The 24,302-nt window shown below is 42.6% G+C and overlaps 1 protein-coding gene across 1 annotated transcript in view; it reads left to right on the top strand.

The window, feature by feature from the left end:
• Positions 1–24,302, top strand: part of LOC311134464 (fibulin-1-like) — a gene marked incomplete at its 5' end in the record, with an annotated part of 61,543 nt that overhangs the window by 32,413 nt on the left and 4,828 nt on the right. The window contains 2 exons of the mRNA XM_084168148.1: positions 3,440–3,585; positions 7,976–8,113. Of these exons, the coding sequence (XP_084024274.1) occupies positions 3,440–3,585; positions 7,976–8,113 (284 nt within the window). The remainder of the gene's footprint in view (positions 1–3,439; positions 3,586–7,975; positions 8,114–24,302) is intronic.

Below are 24,302 nucleotides of genomic sequence, written 5' to 3'. Positions count from 1 at the left end.
TCCCTCCTGAGTTGTGTGCAAACCTGGTGCCAACTACAAGAAACGTCTGACCTCTGTGATTGCCAACAAGGGTTTTGTCACCAATTACTAAGTCATGTTTTGCAGATGGGTCAAATACTTATTTCCCTCATTAAAATGCTAATCAATTTATAACATTTTTGACATGCGTTTTTCTGGATTTTTTTGTTGTTATTCTGTCTCTCACTGTTCAAATAAACCTACCATTACAATTATAGACTGATCATGTCTTTGTGAGTGGGCAAACGAACAAAATCAGCAGGGGATCAAATACTTTTTTCCCTCACTGTACATATTACCTCAACTACCTCAACTAGCCGGTGCCCCCGCACATTGACTCTGCACCGGTACCCCCCTGTATATAGCCTCCCTACTGTTATTTTATTTTACTTCTTCTCTTTTTTTCTCCACAGTTTTTTGTTGTTGTTGTTTAATTTTTTTATAAAAAAATAAATGCATTGTTACTTAAGGGCTGTTAGTAAACATTTCACGGTAATGTCTACACCTGTTGTATTCGGCGCATGTGGCAAATAAAAATTGATTTGATTTGATTTGAGAGTAGTAGCATAGCAACAAAAATAGGTCTGTAATGACCACGATAAGCAAACACTAACATAGCTGACATAGACCTGAAGCCAAACACTAACACAGCTGACATAGACCTGAAGCCAAACACTAACACAGCTGACATAGACCTGAAGCCAAACACTAACACAGCTGACATAGACCTGAAGCAGGATTGTTCTGTGCCATTTGTCTCCTTGTTTTTGTTCCTATTGTGTTTTTTGTGATTACTGTAGCTATTCCATGTATTTCCCAGCAAGATAGGCCAAATGTAATGTACCCTGTTGGAGGTATGGCGTTTGAATAGCCGCTAGGTGGCACTATAGGGCAGGGTATTGAGGTAGTTGCCTGGGGATGCCTGTTGATTACTGTGTGTGTATTATCATTTACATGGTGTAGTCCATAGTCCTAATATCTTATGGTTGATTTGTTTAATAAATTGGTTTGTAATAAAATTGAATTAGATATTCAATCCGGATCTATTTTTTAACATACAGTATGTTTTGTGAACAGCATCAGATATCTAATTTTGAATAGGAGAATTACATAGCTGGGGGCACTATGACCTGTAAGTATGCAGTTAATGTTTGGGGTAAGAGTATGTGGTTTGTAAAACACATCTGTTTAATAGAACTGTGATATTCTAGGAGGTGATTATCAATGTTTTAAATAGCATATTGCCACTGTCAAGTCATGGTTGATTTGGTGGAAGCAGTCGTGGAAGACAAGGAAATATGCACAGCACAAAGTATAAATAGTCTGACGTGCCGTTTGGCCACCAGTCAGAGCCTGCCTGGGCTGTGGCTTAAAATAACTGTAAATTCATATGTAGATACCAGGTTCCTCCTAACTTGTCAGAGCAGTAAGGATGCACCTCTCTATTGGGGATATAAAAAACATGGCGGTCGGTGCACAGCTACAGCGCACTAGGTTTTTTTCTCTACTCTGACACTGAGTTATGGGGATCTGAGTTCTGGCCGGTGGTCTGAACAATTTGTGGCAGAGCAACATCACCGCTCGGAGAATGAATGATGCCCTGCTGTGTTTGTGTTGGGACGTTATCAATGCGCAGACTATAAATAATAATTACCCAAAAAACTTTGCAGTGCTTGACCAGAGGACTTCCATCCCATCCAACAGTCTGTTTTCCTTTCTGGTCTTAAAGTAGTGGGGTTTTTCTGTAGGGCTGGGTCTCTCCGGGCCACGTGAGCTGTAGAGAGAGATGGGAGGATGGGGACACAAGGGCCTTCCTGTGGCACACACACACACACACACACACCATAATTAGCACTCCTCTCCACTTGCTGTCTTGTCTTTGATGTACCCCGCTCTGTGCGAGGGGCAGTTCACCCTGGGTCATTATAATCTCGTCAATTTACTCTGTGGCCCAGCGAAGCAGAGCGTTCGCCCCCGTCCTCCAGGGCCTGCTTTCTCCTCTCGTTGCTGCAGGCCGAAGTATTATAAACTTGGAGAACATTTTGTGGCTTTGGCCTGGACCAAAGCAAAACTTGGACCCAGCCGCTAATTGCTAATTACAAGCCCCTACCCAGTGGCGGCTTGAGTTTTTGTCAGGGGCTTCTCCCCTCTCTCCATGAAAGGAGCCGTGCAACCCGAGCCAGGTTCTGGCCTGGTGTTGAGCTGCAGCCTATAGGTCCCACGAGAAAAGACAGAGAGGCATGGATAATGAACCACTATGTAGCTATATTATATATTATACTATATTATATATAATATTATACTGGAGCAGTGGTGGACGTTCACTGGACCTATACATGTTACTCTTGGAAACCAGAGCGAAATCATGTATGCACTGGCCAGCTACTTTCAGTGTGACTTGTCTGTTGGCATTACATTGCATAACCTTCCGTTTGAAGCCCATCCACACGAGACATTATCAACAATATAAGCGGCATATAGGGTATTTTGGCTGTTTAGACTAGGCTCATGGAATTGGGAAGAGCATGGTACATCCTCACACTCCACCAAGCTGAGGAGATAACAGCTGACGTTGAGTTGTAGAATTTGTTTTGATATGTTTCGTAACCAGGACATCTCTCGTCATCCCCAGGGCATTGATGATTTAAAGACAGGGCTCTGTCCCTGGTGCTTGGTGGTGAAGAAGCAGTTCCTCTCAGATTCCAGTACAGGCTCCTGGCAGCGTAGTGGCCCTGTATATGTAGGTATGCTGGTGGGTGGCGTTTGTTTCAGCGGGGTCTCCCCTTGAGCTGCCACTGATTAGACTGTGAAATAAACAGAGTCTTAAATAATGGGATGAGAGCAGCTTGGAGCGCTCGGGAGTTGTCTAGTCATGTTCTTCACAATTTAGGAGACTTTTAGAACCCCCCTCGTCCCATAAATTCTCCTCAAGAGATTATCAGATACGAAGCCGTGGACACATGCGCAACAAATCCAAATATTTTCCTGCGAGCAGGTCATGCATCATTCTCCCAGCTCCTCTTAGTATTTCATATTTCACTCCTCTCCACTTCTCCCCACAGAACACAACCAGTGCATCAGAAACAAAACCATCAATGGCTACCAGAGCCTCCACCAGGCAGCTACAATCTGCAATCTTTGGCCATCATTGTTTTATTATTCTTGCTAGCCACATACAGTACCATTGTTTTTGATGTCGAACACTATAACCAGCATCCCCGCAGTAGTTGGACAGATCGTGTTTGTGTAGCGGCCGTTTCACAGGCCCTGCTGAACTCTTGATTGTGCGGTGTACTTCTCCCTTTGAATAGGATGCCCTGTCATTGTGATCACCAGGGGAGGAACTGAAGGCGGATTGTGCCTAAGGCTTTTTATAGTCTCACTCTAAAGGTCAGAGGCTGTGGTGTTTTTCTTATCTTAGCAGGGCGAGGGTTGAGCGCTCAGACACTATCCGCTGTGTGAAGTCATGCCAGCCCAACAACATCAGCTGTGTCCTGGACCCCGTACACTCCGTCTCCCACACCGTCATCTCCCTGCCCACCTTCAGGGAGTTCACCAAGCCAGAAGGTAGGGGCGCCATCTCAGACACTTATTTGTATTACAGCTAACTTTTTTTCACTGCATGTTATGTAAAAAAATACTTGCAAGTATAGTCCTTTTTATGTGACCTCTTGCCCAAAATCAGCCAATGCTTAAGAGTGTTTTTTTTTTTTTTTTTGATGGGTAGATCAGCTTTAATATTGCAGATAGATTGTAACTTCCATCAATGTAATTGTCTGCATCACTTCCAATCCCCCATATGTTGTTTTTTCTATATATATATATACACATACATACATATATACATACATACATATACAGTTGAAGTCGGAAGTTTACATACACCTTAGCCAAATACATTTAAACTCAGTTTTTCACAATTCCTGAGATTTAATCCTAGTAAAAATTCCCTGTCTTAGGTCAGTTATGATTACCACTTTATTTTAAGAATGTGAAATGTCAGAATAATAGTAGAGAGAATGATTTATTTCAGCTTTTATTTATTTCATCACATTCCGAGTGGGTCAGAAGTTTACATACACTCAATTAATATTTGGTAGCATTGCCTTTAAATTGTTTAACTTGGTTCAAACGTTTCGGGTAGCCTTCCACAAGCTTCCCACAATAAGTTGGGTGAATTTGGCCCATTCCTCCTGACAGAGCTGGTGTAACTGAGTCAGGTTTGTAGGCCTCCTTGCTCGCACACGCATTTTCAGTTCTGCCCACACATTTTCTATAGGATTGAGGTCAGGGCTTTGTGATGGCCACTCCAATACCTTGACTTTGTTGTCCTTAAGACATTTTTCCACAACTTTGGAAGTATGCTTGGGGTCATTGTCCATTTGGAAGACCCATTTGCGACCAAGCTTTAACTTCCTGACTGATGTCTTGAGATGTTGCTTCAATATATCCACATCATTTTCCTTCCTCATGATGCCATCTATTTTGTGAAGTGCACCAGGCCCTCCTGCAGCAAAGCACCCCCACAGCATGATGCTGCCACCCCTGTGCTTTAGGGTTTGGATGGTGTTCTTCGGCTTGCAAGCAACCCCCTTTTTCCTCCAACCCTAACGATGGTCATTATGGCCAAACAGTTCTATTTTTGTTTAATCAGACCAGAGGACATTTCTCCAAAAAGTACGATCTTTGTCCCCATGTGCAGTTGCAAACCATAGTCTGGCTTTTTTATGACGGTTTTGGAGCAGTGTCTTCTTCGTTGCTGAGCGGCCTTTCAGGTTATGTCAATATAGGACTCGTTTTACTGTGGATATAGATACTTTTGTACCTGTTTCCTCCAGCATCTTCACAAGTTCCTTTGCTGTTGTTCTGGGATTATTTGCACTTTTCGCACCAAAGTACGTTCATCTCTAGGAGACAGAACGTGTCTCCTGCCTGAGCGGTATGACAGCTGCGTGGTCCCATGGTGTTTATACTTGCGTACAGATGAGTGTGGTACCTTCAGGCGTTTGGAAATTGTTCCCAAGAATGAACCAGACTTGTGGAGGTCTACAATTTTTTTTCTGAGGTCTTGACTGATTTCTTTTGATTTTCCCATGATGTCAAGCAAAGAGGCACTGAGTTTGAAGGTAGGCCTTGAAATACATGCACAGGAACACCTCCAATTGACTCAAATGATGTCAATTAGCCTATCAGAAGCTTCTAAAGCCTTGACATCATTGTCTGGAATTTTCCAAGCTGTTTATAGGCACAGTCAACTTAGTGTATGTAAACTTCTGACCACTGGAGTGGTTGAAAAACGAGTTTTAATGACTCCAACCTAAGTGTATGTAAACTTCCGACTTCAACTGTATATATATATATATATATATATATATACATACACATACATACAGATATACATATCCTTTAAAAATATATATTTCCCTTTATTTCTTTCCAACCCCACCACCCCTTCCCTAATTGGAGGAAACTAGTGAACAACAATGATTAGGCCTCTACTTCCAGCTTATACATACTATATACATTTTATGGACAATTTTACAATAATTCTATTTTGTTTGTTTTTACTCTTGAACTTCCTCTACCCTCAACCTCTCCGATCATTTTCATGATGTCCATCCGTTTTGCTTCTATATGCCATATCTTTCTAACTGCTCTTTCACAAAAGCTCTCAACCTATAACCTATATACAGTGGGGAGAACAAGTATTTGATACACTGCCGATTTTGCAGGTTTTCCTACTTACAAAGCATGTAGAGGTCTGTATCATAGGTACACTTCAACTGTGAGAGAATCTAAAACAAAAATCCAGAAAATCACATTGTATGATTTTTAAGTAATTAATTTGCATTTTATTGCATGAAATAAGTATTTGATACATCAGAAAAGCAGAACTTAATATTTGGTACAGAAACCTTTGTTTGCAATTACAGATATCATACGTTTCCTGTAGGTCTTGACCAGGTTTGCACACACTGTAGCAGGGATTTTGGCCCACTCCTCCATACAGACCTTCTCCAGATCCTTCAGGTTTCGGGGCTGTTGCTGGGCAATACGGACTTTCAGCTCCCTCCAAAGATGTTCTATTGGGTTCAGGTCTGGAGACTGGCTAGGTCACTCCAGGACCTTGAGATGCTTCTTACGGAGCCACTCCTTAGTTGCCCTGGCTGTGTGTTTCGGGTCGTTGTCATGCTGGAAGACCCAGCCACGACCCATCTTCAATGCTCTTACTGAGGGAAGGAGGTTGTTGGCCAAGATCTCGCGATACATGGCCCCATCCATCCTCCCCTCAATACGGTGCAGTCGTCCTGTCCCCTTTGCAGAAAAGCATCCCCAAAGAATGATGTTTCCACCTCCATGCTTCACGGTTGGGATGGTGTTCTTGGGGTTGTACTCATCCTTCTTCTTCCTCCAAACACGGCAAGTGGAGTTTAGACCAAAAAGCTATATTTTTGTCTCATCAGACCACATGACCTTCTCCCATTCCTCCTCTGGATCATCCAGATGGTCATTGGCAAACTTCAGATGGGCCTGGACATGCGCTGGCTTGAGCAGGGGGACCTTGCGTGCGCTGCAGGATTTTAATCCATGACGGCGTAGTGTGTTACTAATGGTTTTCTTTGAGACTGTGGTCCCAGCTCTCTTCAGGTCATTGACCAGGTCCTGCCGTGTAGTTCTGGGCTGATCCCTCACCTTCCTCATGATCATTGATGCCCCATGAGGTGAGATCTTGCATGGAGCCCCAGACCGAGGGTGATTGACCGTCATCTTGAACTTCTTCCATTTTCTAATAATTGCGCCAACAGTTGTTGCCTTCTCACCAAGCTGCTTGCCTATTGTCCTATAGCCCATCCCAGCCTTGTGCGGGTCTACAATTTTATCCCTGATGTCCTTACACAGCTCTCTGGTCTTGGCCATTGTGGAGAGGTTGGAGTCTGTTTGATTGAGTGTGTGGACAGGTGTCTTTTATACAGGTAACGATTTCAAACAGGTGCAGTTAATACAGGTAATGAGTGGAGAACAGGAGGGCTTCTTAAAGAAAAACGAACAGGTCTGTGAGAGCTGGAATTCTTACTGGTTGGTAGATGATCAAATACTTATGTCATGCAATAAAATGCAAATTAATTACTTAAAAATCATACAATGTGATTTTCTGGATTTTTGTTTTAGATTCCGTCTCTCACAGTTGAAGTGTACCTATGATAAAAAATACAGACCTCTACATGCTTTGTAAGTAGGAAAACCTGCAAAATCGTCAGTGTATCAAATACTTGTTCTCCCCACTGTACTTATTATGGACACAGTATACTTTACATTATTAGTTATCTTGTTGTTATTAGTTGTTGTTAGTTGTTATTAGTCCCATCCTTCAACTTCATTCAACACCACCCATCTATCTCTTAATGCTTAAGAGTGTTGTTGACAGTGTACTGGTAATGTCGTGCACCAGACAAGTCCTCTCAAACTCAGAATATATATGAGCTGTGTGCATTCAAAGCCTGGGGATGAGGTTAATATACTGGTAACACTATCAAGTATTGGCTAGTCGCTAGCCCAAAACCAATGACTAAGTGTCACTTAGGATGGATCTGACTGACTGACCACTGTAATCGCACACAGACAAACCGAGACAACCATATTCCTACATGTGGTGCACGTTTCAGACGCACTCATCCTCAACTTCATGGGAAGTTAAGTCCTTGTCGTTTCTCATGAGCTCCTTGTCGGGGTGTTTAGGAATTGCAGGCCTCCAACTGAACAACAGTACTGAACACCCATTTGCTCCGTCATAACCCCCTCTGCACACAATAAACCCAGAGCTCAGCCGCCTCCCATTTAATTGTCTTCCCCCGAGAAGAAGTTGGCACGAGCCTGGCTGTTTCAATCCCAGCCTGATTATGAGGGTTTAAAGCTCTGTAAAGCTATTTTGTCTCTAATTGTTATCTTCTTCCAACAGAGATCGTTTTCCTGAGAACCATGTCGCCGGCACACTCCTCCCCCCACATCAGCTCCGACATTGTCTTTGACATCCTGGAGGGGAACGTCCAGAACTCCTTCGACATCGTCAAGCGCCAGGAGCATGGCATGATTGTGGGTGAGTGGAAAGAAAGAAGGAGGGAAGGGAAGGTGACACAGGTTGTTAGTGAGTGGAGTGTAGGAGGGTAGCTAGGCCCCGGCATGATGGAGGGTGAGTGGAGCGAAGGGACGCACCTAGCTAGGCCATACGTCGCTTGACTTGGGTATTAAGGTCTAAGTAACTCCTGAAATGACTAGGGACAAATAACAATAGCAGGAGACCACTATGGGTCCTCCCTAGTCCCAAAGATATTTAATTTACTCGAAGACAAAAGAAATAGTGGTTTTCTGACCTAAATTCGCATTACGAAAAGGCTTCTTTTTTTTATTAACCAAACGCATATGTGTCTCCATGTGAGAGCAGAGAGGGGAGAAGAAGAAAGAGAAGCCTTGGATTGAAAAGCATGAAATTCTCCATCATAAGGATGCTCCCGTGACATAAGTACATCTGACACACACTTCTAATGCCATTTGCACTCTGGTGGCATTTGGGAGCTGTCAGCGTCTTCTGTGGCCCTTCATGTCTCCCTCCTCTAGGGAGCTGTCCTTTGGGTTGTCCTCGGAGAGCAATGAAGGACGGCTTTCTCTTCTTTCTCCACCAAACATTTGGCGTCAGTTTGTCCCACTCTTGTGGGAAAGCACCATTTAATGAACTTATTGACCGCCATGTTTTTTCCACTCCTCTTAAGCAACAAAGCCCTTCTTCTCACCGACAGATTATTGTGGCTACGATGTACAGAGATGGCTTATACTTTTGCATATCAAGCAGTCTGGATGTGCATCATATATTTCCAGGTGCGTATGTACATGTCTATGACTAATATGAGTCTTTATACAGGCCTTGAGACAGTCATGGACACTAGCGGCAATCAAGGATCAGTCTGTTTATGTAGAACAGAGAGGAGAGGAGCCTTGATGGGTGTGACTGCATGTGGAGCCTCTGTAGTTTAGGAGCCCATCCCTCTACTGTGGCCTCCACTGGTCTGGTGAAGATCCAGCTTTGCTCACTGTCTCTGGGGGAGATGAACCGAAGCCTGGCCCCAAGAGGATGGGGGTGTACCGGTGACACATAGTTGGGCCTTCTTGGATGTTTTGACGATGGGAGGATGGAGGGATGGGGACAGTGGAAGAGAGAGTGAGAGATACACACTGTGCTGATGGATGAAGGGACGGCCTGTCACTACATACATCTGTCTCTTCCCAGAACGGAGAGGGGAAAAATTGGAGAGAGTGTGCCAAGCAGTCATCAGCTCATAGGCTATGGGCACATGCAAGGTCTCACATTGCACACATACATACAGTGGGGAAAAAAAGTATTTAGTCAGCCACCAATTGTGCAAGTTCTCCCACTTAAAAAGATGAGAGAGGCCTGTAATTTTCATCATAGGTACACGTCAACTATGACAGACAAATTGAGAAAAAAAAATCCTGAAAATCACATTGTAGGATTTTTAATGAATTTGTTTGCAAATTATGGTGGAAAATAAGTATTTGGTCACCTACAAACAAGCAAGATTTCTAGCTCTCACAGACCTGTAACTTCTTCTTTAAGAGGCTCCTCTGTCCTCCACTCGTAACCTGTATTAATGGCACCTGTTTGAACTTGTTATCAGTATAAAAGACACCTGTCCACAACCTCAAACAGTCACACTCCAAACTCCACTATGGCCAAGACCAAAGAGCTGTCAAAGGACACCAGAAACAAAATTGTAGACCTGCACCAGGCTGGGAAGACTGAATCTGCAATAGGTAAGCAGCTTGGTTTGAAGAAATCAACTGTGGGAGCAATTATTAGGAAATGGAAGACATACAAGACCACTGATAATCTCCCTCGATCTGGGGCTCCATGCAAGATCTCACCCCGTGGGGTCAAAATGATCACAAGAACGGTGAGCAAAAATCCCAGAACCACACGGGGGGACCTAGTGAATGACCTGCAGAGAGCTGGGACCAAAGTAACAAAGCCTACCATCAGTAACACACTACGCCGCCAAGGAGTCAAATCCTGCAGTGCCAGACGTGTCCCCCTGCTTAAGCCAGTACATGTCCAGGCCCGTCTGAAGTTTGCTAGAGTGCATTTGGATGATCCAGAAGAGGATTGGGAGAATGTCATATGGTTAGATGAAACCAAAATATAACTTTTTAGTAAAAACTCAACTCGTCGTGTTTGGAGGACAAAGAATGCTGAGTTGCATCCAAAGAACACCATACCTACTGTGAAGCATGGGGGTGGAAGCATCATGCTTTGGGGCTGTTTTTCTGCAAAAGGACCAGGACGACTGATCCATGTAAAGGAAAGAATGAATGGGGCCATGTATCGTGAGATTTTGAGTGAAAACCTCCTTCCATCAGCAAGGGCATTGAAGATGAAACGTGGCTGGGTCTTTCAGCATGACAATGATCCCAAACACACCGCCCGGGCAACGAAGGAGTGGCTTCGTAAGAAGCATTTCAAGGTCCTGGAGTGGCCTAGCCAGTCTCCAGATCTCAACCCCATAGAAAATCTTTGGAGGGAGTTGAAAGTCTGTGTTGCCCAGCGACAGCCCCAAAACATCACTGCTCTAGAGGAGATCTGCATGGAGGAATGGGCCAAAATACCAGCAACAGTGTGTGAAAACCTTGTGAAGACTTACAGAAAACGTTTGACCTGTGTCATTGCCAACAAAGGGTATATAACAAAGTATTGAGAAACTTTTGTTATTGACCAAATACTTATTTTCCACCATAATTTGCAAATAAATTCATTAAAAATCCACAATGTGATTTTCTGGTTTATCTTTTCTCATTTTGTCTGTCATAGTTGACGTGTACCTATGATGAAAATTACAGGCCCCTCTCATCTTTTTAAGTGGGAGAACTTGCACAATTGGTGGCTGACTAAATACTTTTTTCCCCCACTGTATGTGTAAACTCACACAGACACACAGGTGCCCACACACAAGTGTACACAAACATTACTCTAACAACCACACAATAGAGTACAGATACCATCTATTGAGTTCAGTGGTTATCGTGTCATTACTTTTGGGGGTATAAATGAACTATCCTTTGGTACTTGGGACTTACTTCACCCCTCCTCAGAAGTTAAACTGGGTGCATGTATGCGAGAGAATGTGTGTGACTTGCGAATGTGTGAGTCTGTCTGTGTATGTGCATGCGTGTTTGCAAATGTGTGCGGAAGTAATCCTAGGCCCTGTGATTCATGTGGTTAAATGTATTGTTCCATTTCCCCCACCAGCCCTCAGTGTCTCGCGGAACATTAGAGTGCTTTAACTGGCTACCACATGAAAGGCCTCGCTGCCCTGTTTGTGAGGAGCCACTTCTCTCCCAAACCCTAGGATACTTATTGGATGCCGCTCTCGCATGTTAGCCTTAGTCGGCCATTTTGAGGTGCTCCGCTGACAAGCCTTCGGTCAGTGACTGTCTGCTTTGAAGTGTGGTGTCCATGTCCGTGATCAGCTATAGGGTTTGGTTTATTCAACTCAGGGGTGGTGCTCTGCTCTGGTTTGTTTGGCTGTTGACTGTGGCTTAGCTCTGTAGCTAGCTGACGTGTAAATTATCTGTAAGAGTTGTGTATAAATCTACTTTGTGAACAAGAGGAAAATCCTCCTTTGTATTCACCAATAGTGATTTTAATAGACTGACCACTTTGACCAGGGTAAACCATTTAAGTTTGGTACACTGCTACTTTGGGAGAATGATTCTGAGTTGGGGCTCTGTTTCACACACTGACGCAAAATCTCACCCACTCACACACACACTGGCCATACAGTGAGCCACACACTGCGAGAGAGCCACACCACTCTTCTCCGGTCATCCATCAGTGTCATAGGAGAGGTTTTCCCAGCTCTGTCACGTCTGGGTGACAGCCTTGACAGCCAGCCTCATCTGTGCAAACACAACAACCCCCAATGCTCGGAAAACATGATCACAACCAATCAAACACTCACGGAATCCAATGTCCTGGAGCCCAGTGACTAGCCTAGCACCACGTACTGCCACGACCACACAACAGACGTCTTACGGAATCTTACGCCACTAAAGGTAGCGCTAAAGTAGATCCAGCTTGATGGTATGTAATGACTAAGACATCATCTCTGGCAGATGATGGATATTCGGAATGACAAACAGTGAAGGAAAAGGTATACATTACTCAGACTCTCTTGTACTGTCAACCGTGCACTTCTGATTTGGGCAGATTGTTTGAGGACGACGTTGGTTTGAAGGGACATGATAGGATGATTGATTCTGGCAGCCAGCAGGTGGACTGCAGAGCTACTCCCTTTAAAAACAAGGGTTCTGCGGTTCTGTGGTCTGCAGCACGGGGAGCAGGTGGTGGTCCACAATCAGGGGCTTTCCTGTGCTGCAGCTTGTAGTGGTGGTAGTGGTGTGTGTGCCTATGTGTTTATATGTGTGTGTGTGGCGTGCTACAGATTGGTGGTGGTCTCGCCAATCGTCTTCCATGTTGTTGGTGGTTCCTCCTGTTTGACTTCCTCTCCCAGGCCATGTTTTCACAGTGGGACTAATATTGTCTTAACACCACTCACAGTGAACGCATGGTGTGGATGGACTGAGCTCACGTCATGCTCCTGTTAGCAGGCAGAGGTAGCTATGGCTTGGCTGGGGCTGGTACTGAGGGTGGGAATGAAGATGAGCATAGGGATGGGGCTGGGCTGGCGCAGCAACATTGGAGAAGAACGAGGGTGGGAGTAGCATCTCCAGATTCTCCACAGAAGGATTCAAAGCTTTCCTTCTGGCCACCGTGAGTGGGGAAGTGAGCAAACCATCACAGGGTAGTTCCTAAACCTCATCCTTTGGTGACGCTAGTATCTTCCGACAGTAAATCAAAACCACCAACAATGGTCCATATAAAGCAGCCCTGGACTGGCCAGAGGGCCCAGACGCCACAGCAGGATTCCAACCATTCTAGAGAGCAGGTAGAAATATGATTGTGGTTAAATTCTTCCCAAACAATATGGAAGGCCTATTTTTGATGTAATTGGCATGGAGATGGCAGGCTGTGAAGGGAACCGCAGCGTGCCCGTTCTGTCTATGCATGAGTGGAGTAAGTAACCTGTCTGTGTCTGGCCAGGTAGCCTACTATATGTGCCCATGGCTCAGGATGTCAATGGAGTCTTCCACAGTAGCTGGTGTAATTTGGGCATGGTGTGTCAAATATTAGCAGTGTTACTGTGGAAGAGTGGGGCTTGAGGCTTAAGTCTAGGAATGAGTCTGAAATCGCACCTTATACTGTATAGTGCACTAGGGTGATTACTCATGAAACTAGAACAAAAAACGACCATGATTTTCTCAATTTTCATGAAGTCCTTTGCAGGAAGGGTTGTTGACATATATTTGACATTTGTATCTTAAAGCATAATTGAGAAATAGTTTATTGAAGTGACATTTTGGCCTTGGCCAGGCCTGCTTTAACACTCCATAATGTTTCATCTGTAGGTGCTTCAAAGCTGTTGGTGTCATATGATGCTTTAGCACTTGCTCTGTAATATGAGTATTATTTTTATTTCAACAACACATTTCTTACATATATTTATGGATATTGCAAAATATAGACATGAAAATAGAAAAAATACCATTTCAGATTTGGTAAATGTATCAATATAGTGTTGAAATGAATATAATCTACATGTATATCAGAGTTCCAGAGTGGGATCTACAGTGGCTTGCGAAAATATTCACTCCCCTTGGCATTTTTCCTATTTTGTTGCCTTACAACCTGGAATTAAAATGGATTTTGGGGGGATTTGTATCATTTGATTTACACAACATGCCTACCACTTTGAAGATGCAAAATATTTTTTATAGTGAAACAAACAAGAAATAAGCTTGAGCGTACATAACTATTCACCCCCCTAAAGTCAATACTGTAGAGCCTCCTTTTGCAGCAATTACAGCTGCAAGTCTCTTGGGGTATCTCTATAAGCTTGGCACATCTAGCCACAGGGATTTTTGCCCATATTCAAGGCAAAACTGCTCCAGCTCCTTCAAGTTGGATGGGTTCCGCTGGTGTACAGCAATCTTTAAGTCATATCACAGATTCTCAATTTGATAGAGGTCTGGGCTTTGACTAGGCCATTTAAGACATTTAAATGTTTCTCCTTAAACCACTCAAGTGTTGCTTTAGCAGTATGCTTAGGGTCAATGTCATGCTGGAAGGTGAACCTCCGTCCCAGTTTCAAATCTCTGGAAGACTGAAACAGCTTTCCCTCAAGAATTTTCCTGTATTTAGCGCCATCCATCATTCCTTCAATTCTGACCAGTTTCCCAGTCCCTGCCAAATGAAAAACATCCCCACAGCATGATGCTGCCACCACCATGCTTCACTGTGGGGATGGTGTTCTCGGGGTGATGAGAGGTGTTGGGTTTGCGCCAGACATAGCGTTTTCCTTGATGGCCAAAAAGCTCAATTTTAGTCTCATCTGACCAGAGTACCTTCTTCCATATGTTTGGGGAGTCTCCCACATGCATTTTGGCGAAAACCAAACGTGTTTGCTTATATTTTTCTTTAAGCAATGGCTTATTTCTCCCCACTCCTCCGTCAATCCCAGCTCTGTGGAGTGTACGGCTTAAGGTGGTCCTATGGACAGATACTCCAATCTCCGCTGTGGAACTTTGCAGCTCCTTCAGGGTTATCTTTGGTCTCTTTGTTGCCTCTCTGATTAATGCCCTCCTTGCCTGGTCCGTGAGTTTTGGTGGGCGGCCCTCTCTTGGCAGGTTTGTTGTGGTGCCATATTCTTTTCCAATTTTTAATAATGGATTTAATGGTGCTCCGTGGGATGTTCCAAGTTTCTGATATTTTTTTATAACCCAACCCTGATCTGTACTTCTCCACAACTTTGTCCCTGATCTGTTTGGAAAGCTCCTTGGTCTTCATGGTGCCGCTTGCTTGGTGGTGCCCTTTGCTTAGTGGTGTTGCAGACTCTGGGGCCTTTCAGAACAGGTGTATATATACTGAGATCATGGGACACTTAGATTGCTCACAGGTGGACTTTATTTAACTAATTATATGACTTGCACCAGATCTTATTTAGGGGCTTCATAGCAAAGGGGGTGAATACATATGCATGCACCACTTTTCCACTATTTATTTTTTAGAATCTTTTGAAACAAGTAATTTTTTTCATTTCACTTCACCAATTTTGACTATTTTGTGTATGTCCATTACATGAAATCCAAATAAAAATCTATTTAAATTACAGGTTGTAATGCAACAAAATAGGAAAAACGCCAATGGGATGAATACTTTTGCAAGGCACTGTATGCTAGTTTTAAAGTTATGGCCCATTTTATACAGAGAAATTGGCATAGTAGGCAATGTAACCAATCACAGCGCTGCTTTTATTTGTATCATTGCACATCCATCATCGACCAATTTGAATCCATTTTCACATTCACTCTGTTGGTAATGTATCATAAAAGTACCAGAGATCCCACTCTGGAACTTTGATAGGCTCGTAGAGTATATTATGTCCAACAGTATATTAAAACATTTGCCAAATTTTCAATTTTCTATATTCATGTTTACATTTTTCAATATTCATAGATGTATGTAAGATTTTTATTATTGAAATCCAAATACTACTCATATTACAGAACAAGCATAAAAGCTTCATCTGACACTAACAATTGCTTTTTTAGCACCTACAGATGAAACATTATGGAGTGTTAAAGGAGGCCAGTGTAAGACCAAAATGTCACAAATATTCCAAAATCTATTAATTATTTCTCAATTATGCTTTAAGATACACATGTCATCAATCCTTCCTTCAAAGGACCCTTCTAAGGATACAATTCCCCCCAAAATCATGGTCTTTTTTTTGTTATTCTAGCTTCGTGAGGAATCATACTAGGCAATTTCAGGCGCAATCTAGTTTATAGCTAAGTGTTGTCTTTGCGTGGTTCGTGTGGAGCTGAGGACAGAACTGTGAAGGGTAGGGTGATAAGCAGAGAGAGAGAAAGGAGAGCAAGAGAGAGAGGGAGAGAAAGAGAAAGAGAGAGTGAATGAGAGAAAAAGAGAGAGAGAGGCTCTCTGTCTGTCAGGGGATGATCATGAATCATGACATGGCATCAGCAGGCCCCACCAGAGCGGGCCAAGCCCATGAAGAATCCCTGCCTGCTTGCCTGCCTGTCACTGAGGGGATTAGTACAGCTAATCAAAACAGTGTCTTCTCCACCCGACAACCTCACAGTACAGCCAAACACACAACGCCTTCTCTTCCCCGGGTTGGTCTACACTGATGCTAGATATTGTCACACACACATGCGCCCACAGAATGTACGTATGCCTGCATGTAATCTTGCACTCTTCTGCATATGCCTGCACATAGGCCTACACACACCCTCATTCTTACTGTAAGTGTATTACAATAATTTGTGCCAGACATAGCTAGCTAAGTACTTGTCTCCCTCTCCTTTGCACTCCACTTGATTTGTATTCAGTTGTTCATCATCACTCCCTACTAGTATCTCCACAGCCACGCAGCTGTTTATTTCAGCTTTATTTTGATTATTTATATTTGACTAATTTATTACCACTTTATGTACAGTACCAGTCAAAAGTTTGGACACACCTACTCATTCAAGGGTTTTTCTTTATTTTTACTATTTTCTACATTGTAGAATAATAGTGAAGACATCAAACTATGAAATAACACATATGGAATCATGTAGTAACCAAAAAAGTGTTAAACAAATCAAATTATATTTTATGTTTTAGATTCTTCAAATAGCCACCCTTCGCCTTGATGACAGCTTTGCACACTCTTGGCATTCTCGCAACCAGCTTCACCTGGAATGCTTTTCCAACAGTCTTGAAGGAGTTCCCACATATGCTGAGCACTTGTTGGCTGCTTTTCCTTCACTCTGAGGTCCAACTCATCCCACGTCACTTCCTGTTGAACGCGGAAAGAGGGAGAGCTCGGATTTATTGTTTTGAAAAGTTTGTTGTTTTGAAAGTGTATTGGGAAGTTCTTTGTAGCTAGCTAACTTTTTAGTTTGGATCCCACGACACAGTTGGCATCAGTTGCTGGGATTGCTATTCTCTGTCCAGTGATCCTGCCGACCAAGGACGGGTCTGAGGAGCTATTTGGCGTTGCAGCTAACCTAGCTGCTAGCTAGCAGCATTTCAAGCTAGTGGGATTTTCTTGAGGGCTTGAATGCAGCCCGCGACTTGGTTAGCCATTGTGGCTGGGAGCGCAGATTGTCCCAGGTTTGTGGATGTCTAGATCCCTGCTGTTTGTTGTTTTCAATCTTCCCTGTGACCTGCCCCGTCTGGAACTGTGAGGAGTAACAGTGTAACCTACGTTGCTAGCTACCATGAAAAAGACCAAAGCTGGCTGGAAAACCGTTTTTGAGGACAGTGGTGTCTCTCTATCACACGTGAAGGATCTTTTAAACAAACAAAAATAGTTCTACAAGCAGTTGTTACAACAACAAGACAATAGCTTCAAGTGCTTTGTCCAAATACTGGTGGATTTGACTAATAAAAGAATGGACGACCTGACCAGGACCTAAAGAACAGTTTGCAGTTTGCATCACACGCTTTTTCAGTTCTGCCCACACATTTTCTATAGGATCAGGTCTTTGTGTTGTCCTTAAGCCATTTTGACATACGTATGCTTGGGGTCATTGTCCATTTGGAAGACCCATTTGCGACCAAGCTTTAACTTCCTGACTGATGTCTTGAGATATTGCTTCAATATATCCACATAATTTTCCTTCCTCATGATGCCATCTATTTTGTGAAGTGCACCAGTCCCTCCTGCAGCAAAGCACCCGCACAGCATGATGCTGCCACCCCCGTGCTTCACTGGCTTTTTTATGGTGGTTTTGTAGTCCCCTGTAGCTCAGTTGGTAGAGCATGGCACTTGCAATGCCAGGGTTGTGGGTTCGTTTCCCACGGGGGGCCAGTATGAAAATGTATGCACTCACTAACTGTAAGTCGCTCTGGATAAGAACGTCTGCTAAATGACTAAAATGTAAAGGTTTTGGAGCAGTGGCTTCTTCCTTGCTGAGCGGCCTTTCAGGTTATGTCGATATAGGACTTGTTTTACTGTGGATATAGATACTTTTGTACCTGTTTCCTCCAGCATCTTCACAAGGTCCTTTGCTGTTATTCTGGGATTGATTTGCACTTTTCGCACCAAAGTACGTTCATCTCTAAGAGACAGAACGTGTCTCCTTCCTGAGCGGTATGATGGCTTTGTGGTCCCATGGTGTTTATACTTGCATACTATTGTTTGTACAGCTGAACATGGTACCTTCAGGCGTTTGGAAAATGCTCCCAAGGATGAACCAGACTTGTGGAGGTCTACAATTATTTTTCTGAGGTCTTGGCTGATTTCTTTTGATTTTCCCATGATGTCAAGCAAAGAGGCACTGAGTTTGAAGGTAGGCCTTGAAATACATCCACAGGTACACCTCCAATTGACTCAAATTATGTCAATTAGCCTATCAGAACCTTCTAAAGCCATGACATCATTTTCTGGAATTTTCCAAGCTGTTTAAAGGCACAGTCAACTTAGTGTATGTAAACTTCTGACCCACTGGAATTGTGATACAGTGAATTATAAGTGAAATAATCTGTCTGTAAACAATTGTTGGAAAAATTACTGGTGTCATGCACAAAGTAGATGTCCTAACCGACTTGCCAAAACTATCGTTTGTTAACAAGACATTTGTGGAGTGGTTGAAAAACAAGTTTTAATGACTCCAACCTAAGTGTATGTAAACTTCCGACTTCAACTGTATGTAGCCTTAGAAATAAGGTTCATGAAATCAATAACTTGCTAACATCAGATAACATTCATATATTAGCTATTTCTGAGACTCACTAAGATAATTCATTTGATGATACAGCAGTAGCAATACAAGAATATAACATCTATAGAAGAGACAGAAATGCTTATGGGGGAAGTGTTGGTGTATATATTCAGAGCCATATCCCTGTAATGCTTAGAGAATATTTTATGTCAAGTGTTATTGAAGTGTTGTGGGTGCAGGTTCACTTGCCACATCTAAAGCCTTTTCTTTTGGGGTGTTGGTATAAGCCACCAAGTGCGAACAGTCAGTATCTAAATAATATGTGTGAAATGCTTGATAGTTTATGTGATGTAAACAGAGAGGCCTGAATATTGACTGGTTTTCATCAAGCTGTCCACTCAAGAGGAAGCTTCTCACTGTAACCAGTGCCTGTAATCTGGTTCAGGTTATTAATCAACCTACCAGGGTGTTTACAAACACTACAGGAACAAGATCATCCACATGTATCGATCACATTTTTACTAATACTGTAGAACTTTGTTCTAAAGCTGTGTCCGTACCCATTGGATGCAGTGATCACAATATAGTGGCTTTATCCAGGAAAGCCAAAGTTCGAACAGCTGGGCCTAAAATAGTGTATAAGAGATCATACAAAAGATTTTGCTGTAACTTATATGTGGATGATGTAAAAAATATTTGTTGGTCTGATGTGATTAATAAGGAGAATCCAGATGCTGCACTTGATGAATTTATGAAATTGCTTCTTCCAATTATTGATAAACATGCACCTGTTAGGAAACTGATTGTTAGAAATGTTAAGGCTCCATGGATTGATGAGGAATTGAAAAACTGTATGGTTGAAAGAGATGGGGCAAAAGGAGTGGCAATAAGTCTGGCTGCACATCTGACTGGTTGACTTACTGCAAATTGAGAAATTATATGACTAAACTCAACAAAAAGAAGAATAAACTGTATTATGAAGCCAAGATCAATGATAGAAAGAATGCTAAAAAAAAACTTTGGAGTCTTTAAATGAAATTATGGGTAGAAAGACAAATTCAACCCAATCTTTCATCAAATCAGATGGCTTTCATCACAAAACCATTTGATGTTGCCAATTATTTTAATAATTACTTAATTGGCAAAGTGGACAAACTTAGGCAGGAAATGCCAACAATGAACAGTGAGACATCATATTCATGCATAAAAAAACAAATAATGAAAGAAAAGCATTGCAAGTTTGAATTTTGTAAAGTAAAGCGGCCTTTACTGGTTCTAACAGTAGACCTATAAGCTTGCTGCCAGCTCTTAGCAAACTGTTGGAAAAAATTGTGTTTGACCAAATACAATGCTATTTCTCTGTAAACAAATTAACAACAGACTTTCAACATGCTTATAGGGAAGGGCACTCAACATGTACTGCACTGACACAAATGACTGATGATTGGTTGAAAGAAATTGATAATACGAAGATTGTGGGAGCTGTACTGTCAGATTTCAGTGCAGCCTTTGACATTATTGACCATAAACTGTTGTTGAAAAAACGTATGTGTTATGGCTTTTCAACCTCTGCCATATCGTGGATTCAGAGCTATCTATCTAATAGAACTCAAAGAGTTTTCTTTAATGGAAGCTTCTCTAATGTCAAACATGTATAGTGTGGTGTACCACAGGGCAGCTCTCTAGGCTCTCTACTCTTTTCTATTTTTACCCAATGACCTGCCACTGACATTAAACAAAGCATGTGTGTCCATGTATGCTGAGGATTCAACCATATACGCATTAGCAACCACAGCTAATGAAGTCACTGAAACCCTTAACAAAGAGTTGTAGTCTGTTTTGGAATGGGTGGCCACTAATTAACTGGTCCTGAACATCTCTAAAACTAAGAGCATTGTATTTGGTACAAATCATTCCCTAAGTTCTAGACCTTAGCTGAATCTGGTAATGAATGGTGTGGCTGTTGAACAAGTTGAGGAGACTCAATTACTTGGCGTTACCTTAGATTGTAAACTATCATGGTCAAAACATATAGATTCAATGGTTGTAAAGATGGGGAGAGGTCTGTCCGTAATAAAGAGATGCTCTGCTTTTTTGACACCACACTCCAAAAAGCAAGTTCTGCAGGCTCTAGTTTTGTCTAATCTTGATTATTGTCCAGTCGTGTGGTCCAGTGCTGCAAGGAAAGACCTAGTTAAGCTGCAGCTGTCCCAAAACAGAGCGGCACGTCTTGCTCTTCATTGTAATCAGAGGGCTGATATAAATACTATGCATGCCAGTCTCTCTTGGCTAAGAGTTGAGGAGAGACTGACTGCATCACTTCTTATTTTTATAAGAAACATTAATGTGTTGAAAATCCCAAATTGTTTGCATAGTCAACTTACACACAGCTCTGACACACACACTTACCCCACCAGACATGCCACCAGGGTTTTTTTCACAGTCCCCAAATCCAGAACAAATTCAAGAAAGCGTACAGTATTATATAGAGCCATTATTGCATAGAACTCCATTCCATCTCAAATTGCTCAAATAAACAGCAAACCTGGTTTCAAAAAACAGATAAAACAACACCTCACGGCACAATGCCTCTCCCCTATTTGACCTAGATAGTTTGTATGTATGTATTGATATGTAGGCTACGTGTGCCTTTTAATTTTTTTTATGTAGTTCTGTCCTTGAGCTATTCTTGTCTATTAATGTTCTGTATTATGTCATGTTTCATGTTTTGTGTGGACCCCAGGAAGAGTAGCTGCTGCTTTTGCAACAGCTAATGGGGATCCTAATAAAATACAATAATTCCAAAATACTAAACCATCTCAATTGGGTTGAGGTCGGGGGATTGTGGAGGCCAGGTCATCTGATGCAGCACTCCATCACTCTCCTTCTTGGTCAAATAGCCCTTACACAGCCTGGAGGTGTGTTGGGTCATTGTCCTGTTGAAAAACAAATGATAGTCCCACTAAGCGCAAACCAGATGGGATGGCGTATCGCTGCAGAATGCTGTGGTAGCCATGCAGGTTAAGTGTGTTTTGAATTGTAAATAAATCACAGACAGTGTCAACAGCAAAGCACCCCCACACCATCACACCTCCTCCTCCATGCTTCAGGTGGGAACTACACAATCAGATATCATCCGTTCGCCTACTCTGCGTCTCACAAAGACACAGTGGTTGGAACCAAAAATCTCAGACCAAAGGACAGATTTCCACCGGTCTAATGTCCATTGCTCTTGTTTCTTGGACCAAGCAAGTCTCTTCTTCTTATTGGTGTCCTTTAGTAGTGGTTTCTTTGCAGCAATTCGACCATGAAGGCCTGATTCATGCAGTCTCTTCTGAACAATTGATGTTGAGATGTGTCTGTTACTTGAACTCTGTGAAGCATTTATTTGGGCTGCAATTTCTGAGGCTGGTAACTCTAATGAACTAATCCTCTGCAGCAGAGGTAACTCTGGGTCTTCCATTCCTGTGGCAGTCCTCATGAGAGCCAGTTTCATCATAGCGCTTGATAAGTTTTGCGACTGCACTTTCAAAGTTCTTGAAATTTTCTGGATTGACTGACCTTCATTTCTCTTGGCTTATTTGAGCTGTTCTTGCATAATATGGACTTGGTCTTTTACCAAATAGGACTGTCTGTATACTTCCCCTACCTTGTCACAACACAACTGATTGGCTCAAATGCATTAAGAAATAAATAAATTCCACAAATTAACTTTTAACATGGTACACTTGTTAACTGAAATGCGTTCCAGGTGACTACCTCATGGAGCTGGTTGAGAGAATGCAAAGAGTGTGCAAAGGTGTCATCAAGGCAAAGGGTGGCTATTTGAAATATATTTTGATTTGTTTAACACTTTTTGGGTTACTACATGATTCCATATGTGTTATTTGATAGTTTTGATGTCTTAACTATTATTCGAAAATATAGAAAATAGTAAAAATATAGAAAAACCCTGGAATGAGTAGGTGTGTCCAAACTTTTTCCAGGAAGTCCACCAAATCCAGCATCAACTTCTGTTGTATGTTTTAATGCCATGTTTCTAGATATAGAGTGCTTTTGTGTAATCTGTCCTCTGCTCCTCAGCGGTAGTTTAGGTTACTGTATAAGGTCACTTTTACTACGATGTGAAGGTCACTGTAAGGATAATGCTACATGTTACTATATCATCAATGCTACTCATCCATTAAACAACCACTGAAAGTCCAAGAAAAGCAGCAACCTTTTCCTTCCAGCTAGCTACTTTTTCAATGATGTCACAACAGTGGAGAGCAACTGCATGCCTCCAACGGTTCATTTTATCTGTAACTATGACTCATTGCTAAATGACCATGAAATACCAAACCACACGAGCTGGCCTTTCAGACTGGGGGTGTTCAGTGCTCACGTCCCCTTTGGAGTGGTCAAGGGACTGTTTAGACAGCCTGGCTGGACTGCCCAACCATCGGTCAGTTGGTTGTGATCAGGAGCTATACCAAACACACAAGAAAGGCCAGTCAGGCCCGTGCCCTATGGTCTGGTCCCCAAGGGGTTTTATGCTAATCTTATGCCTCTCTCAGAGCGGACTGGGCCTGGGCCATAGCGTGCTCTGCCTGGCCTTTGTCCAATGGTTTTACAGCACTGAGTATGCACTGCACCACGGCCAGCGTGTCATTATACAATACTGTGGTGAGGCCGACGCATACTTTTCATTTGTTTCTGGTGTTAAACCCGTTCATTTTGGATTTTGTCATACACTTCATCGCCGAGTTGTAGAAACCAGAAAACCCCGAAATTGTACTGTTTACGTGTAACCCTTTAATATTGTATCCCTCGCAGCCATAGAGGATGACAAATGCCTGCTAGCATTTGCTTCACTTTGTTTTGTGGCAGTGTCTCCTCTACTACCATGCATTTAACACTGAAACTGCCGGGCCTCGCTACCCCCCTTACTATGTCAATGAGCAGCCATTTTGACTGCAACATACTAACAGTCTAATAAATACATTTCACATATGCAATCAGAAAAAAATATCCTTTGGTTGTGTTCATGAAGGTCTTGGGTAACATTAGAATTCGATTTTTTTTTTTTTTCAAAGAACACAATAGCATTTTTATTAGTTGATGTTACTGTATGTGATCTGCTCACATGTGGAGCGCAAAGGAACACCGGTTATTCTTGGAAAAAGTGAAATTTTGAAATAGATTTAATCTCTTTAATTTTGTTTTGGAAACCTAGGAATCTGCTCTTTCTGATACTATATAGAAATTAGAGGAGGCTGGTGGGAATGGCTATATGAGGACAGGCTCATTGTAATGGCTGCCGAGTGGCGCAGTGGTCTAAGGCACTGCATCGCAGTGCTAGCTGTGCCACTAGAGATCCTGGTTCGAGTCCAGGCTCTGTCGCAGCCGGCTGCAACCGGGAGACCCATGGGCGGCGCACAATGTCG

The sequence above is a fragment of the Coregonus lavaretus genome (assembly GCF_964263955.1).
Source record: "Coregonus lavaretus genome assembly, chromosome: 9".
NCBI classification, from domain to species: Eukaryota; Metazoa; Chordata; class Actinopteri; order Salmoniformes; family Salmonidae; genus Coregonus; species Coregonus lavaretus.
The sequence above is the reverse complement of the archived record's forward strand: the minus strand, read 5'-3'. Positions and strand labels throughout refer to the sequence as shown.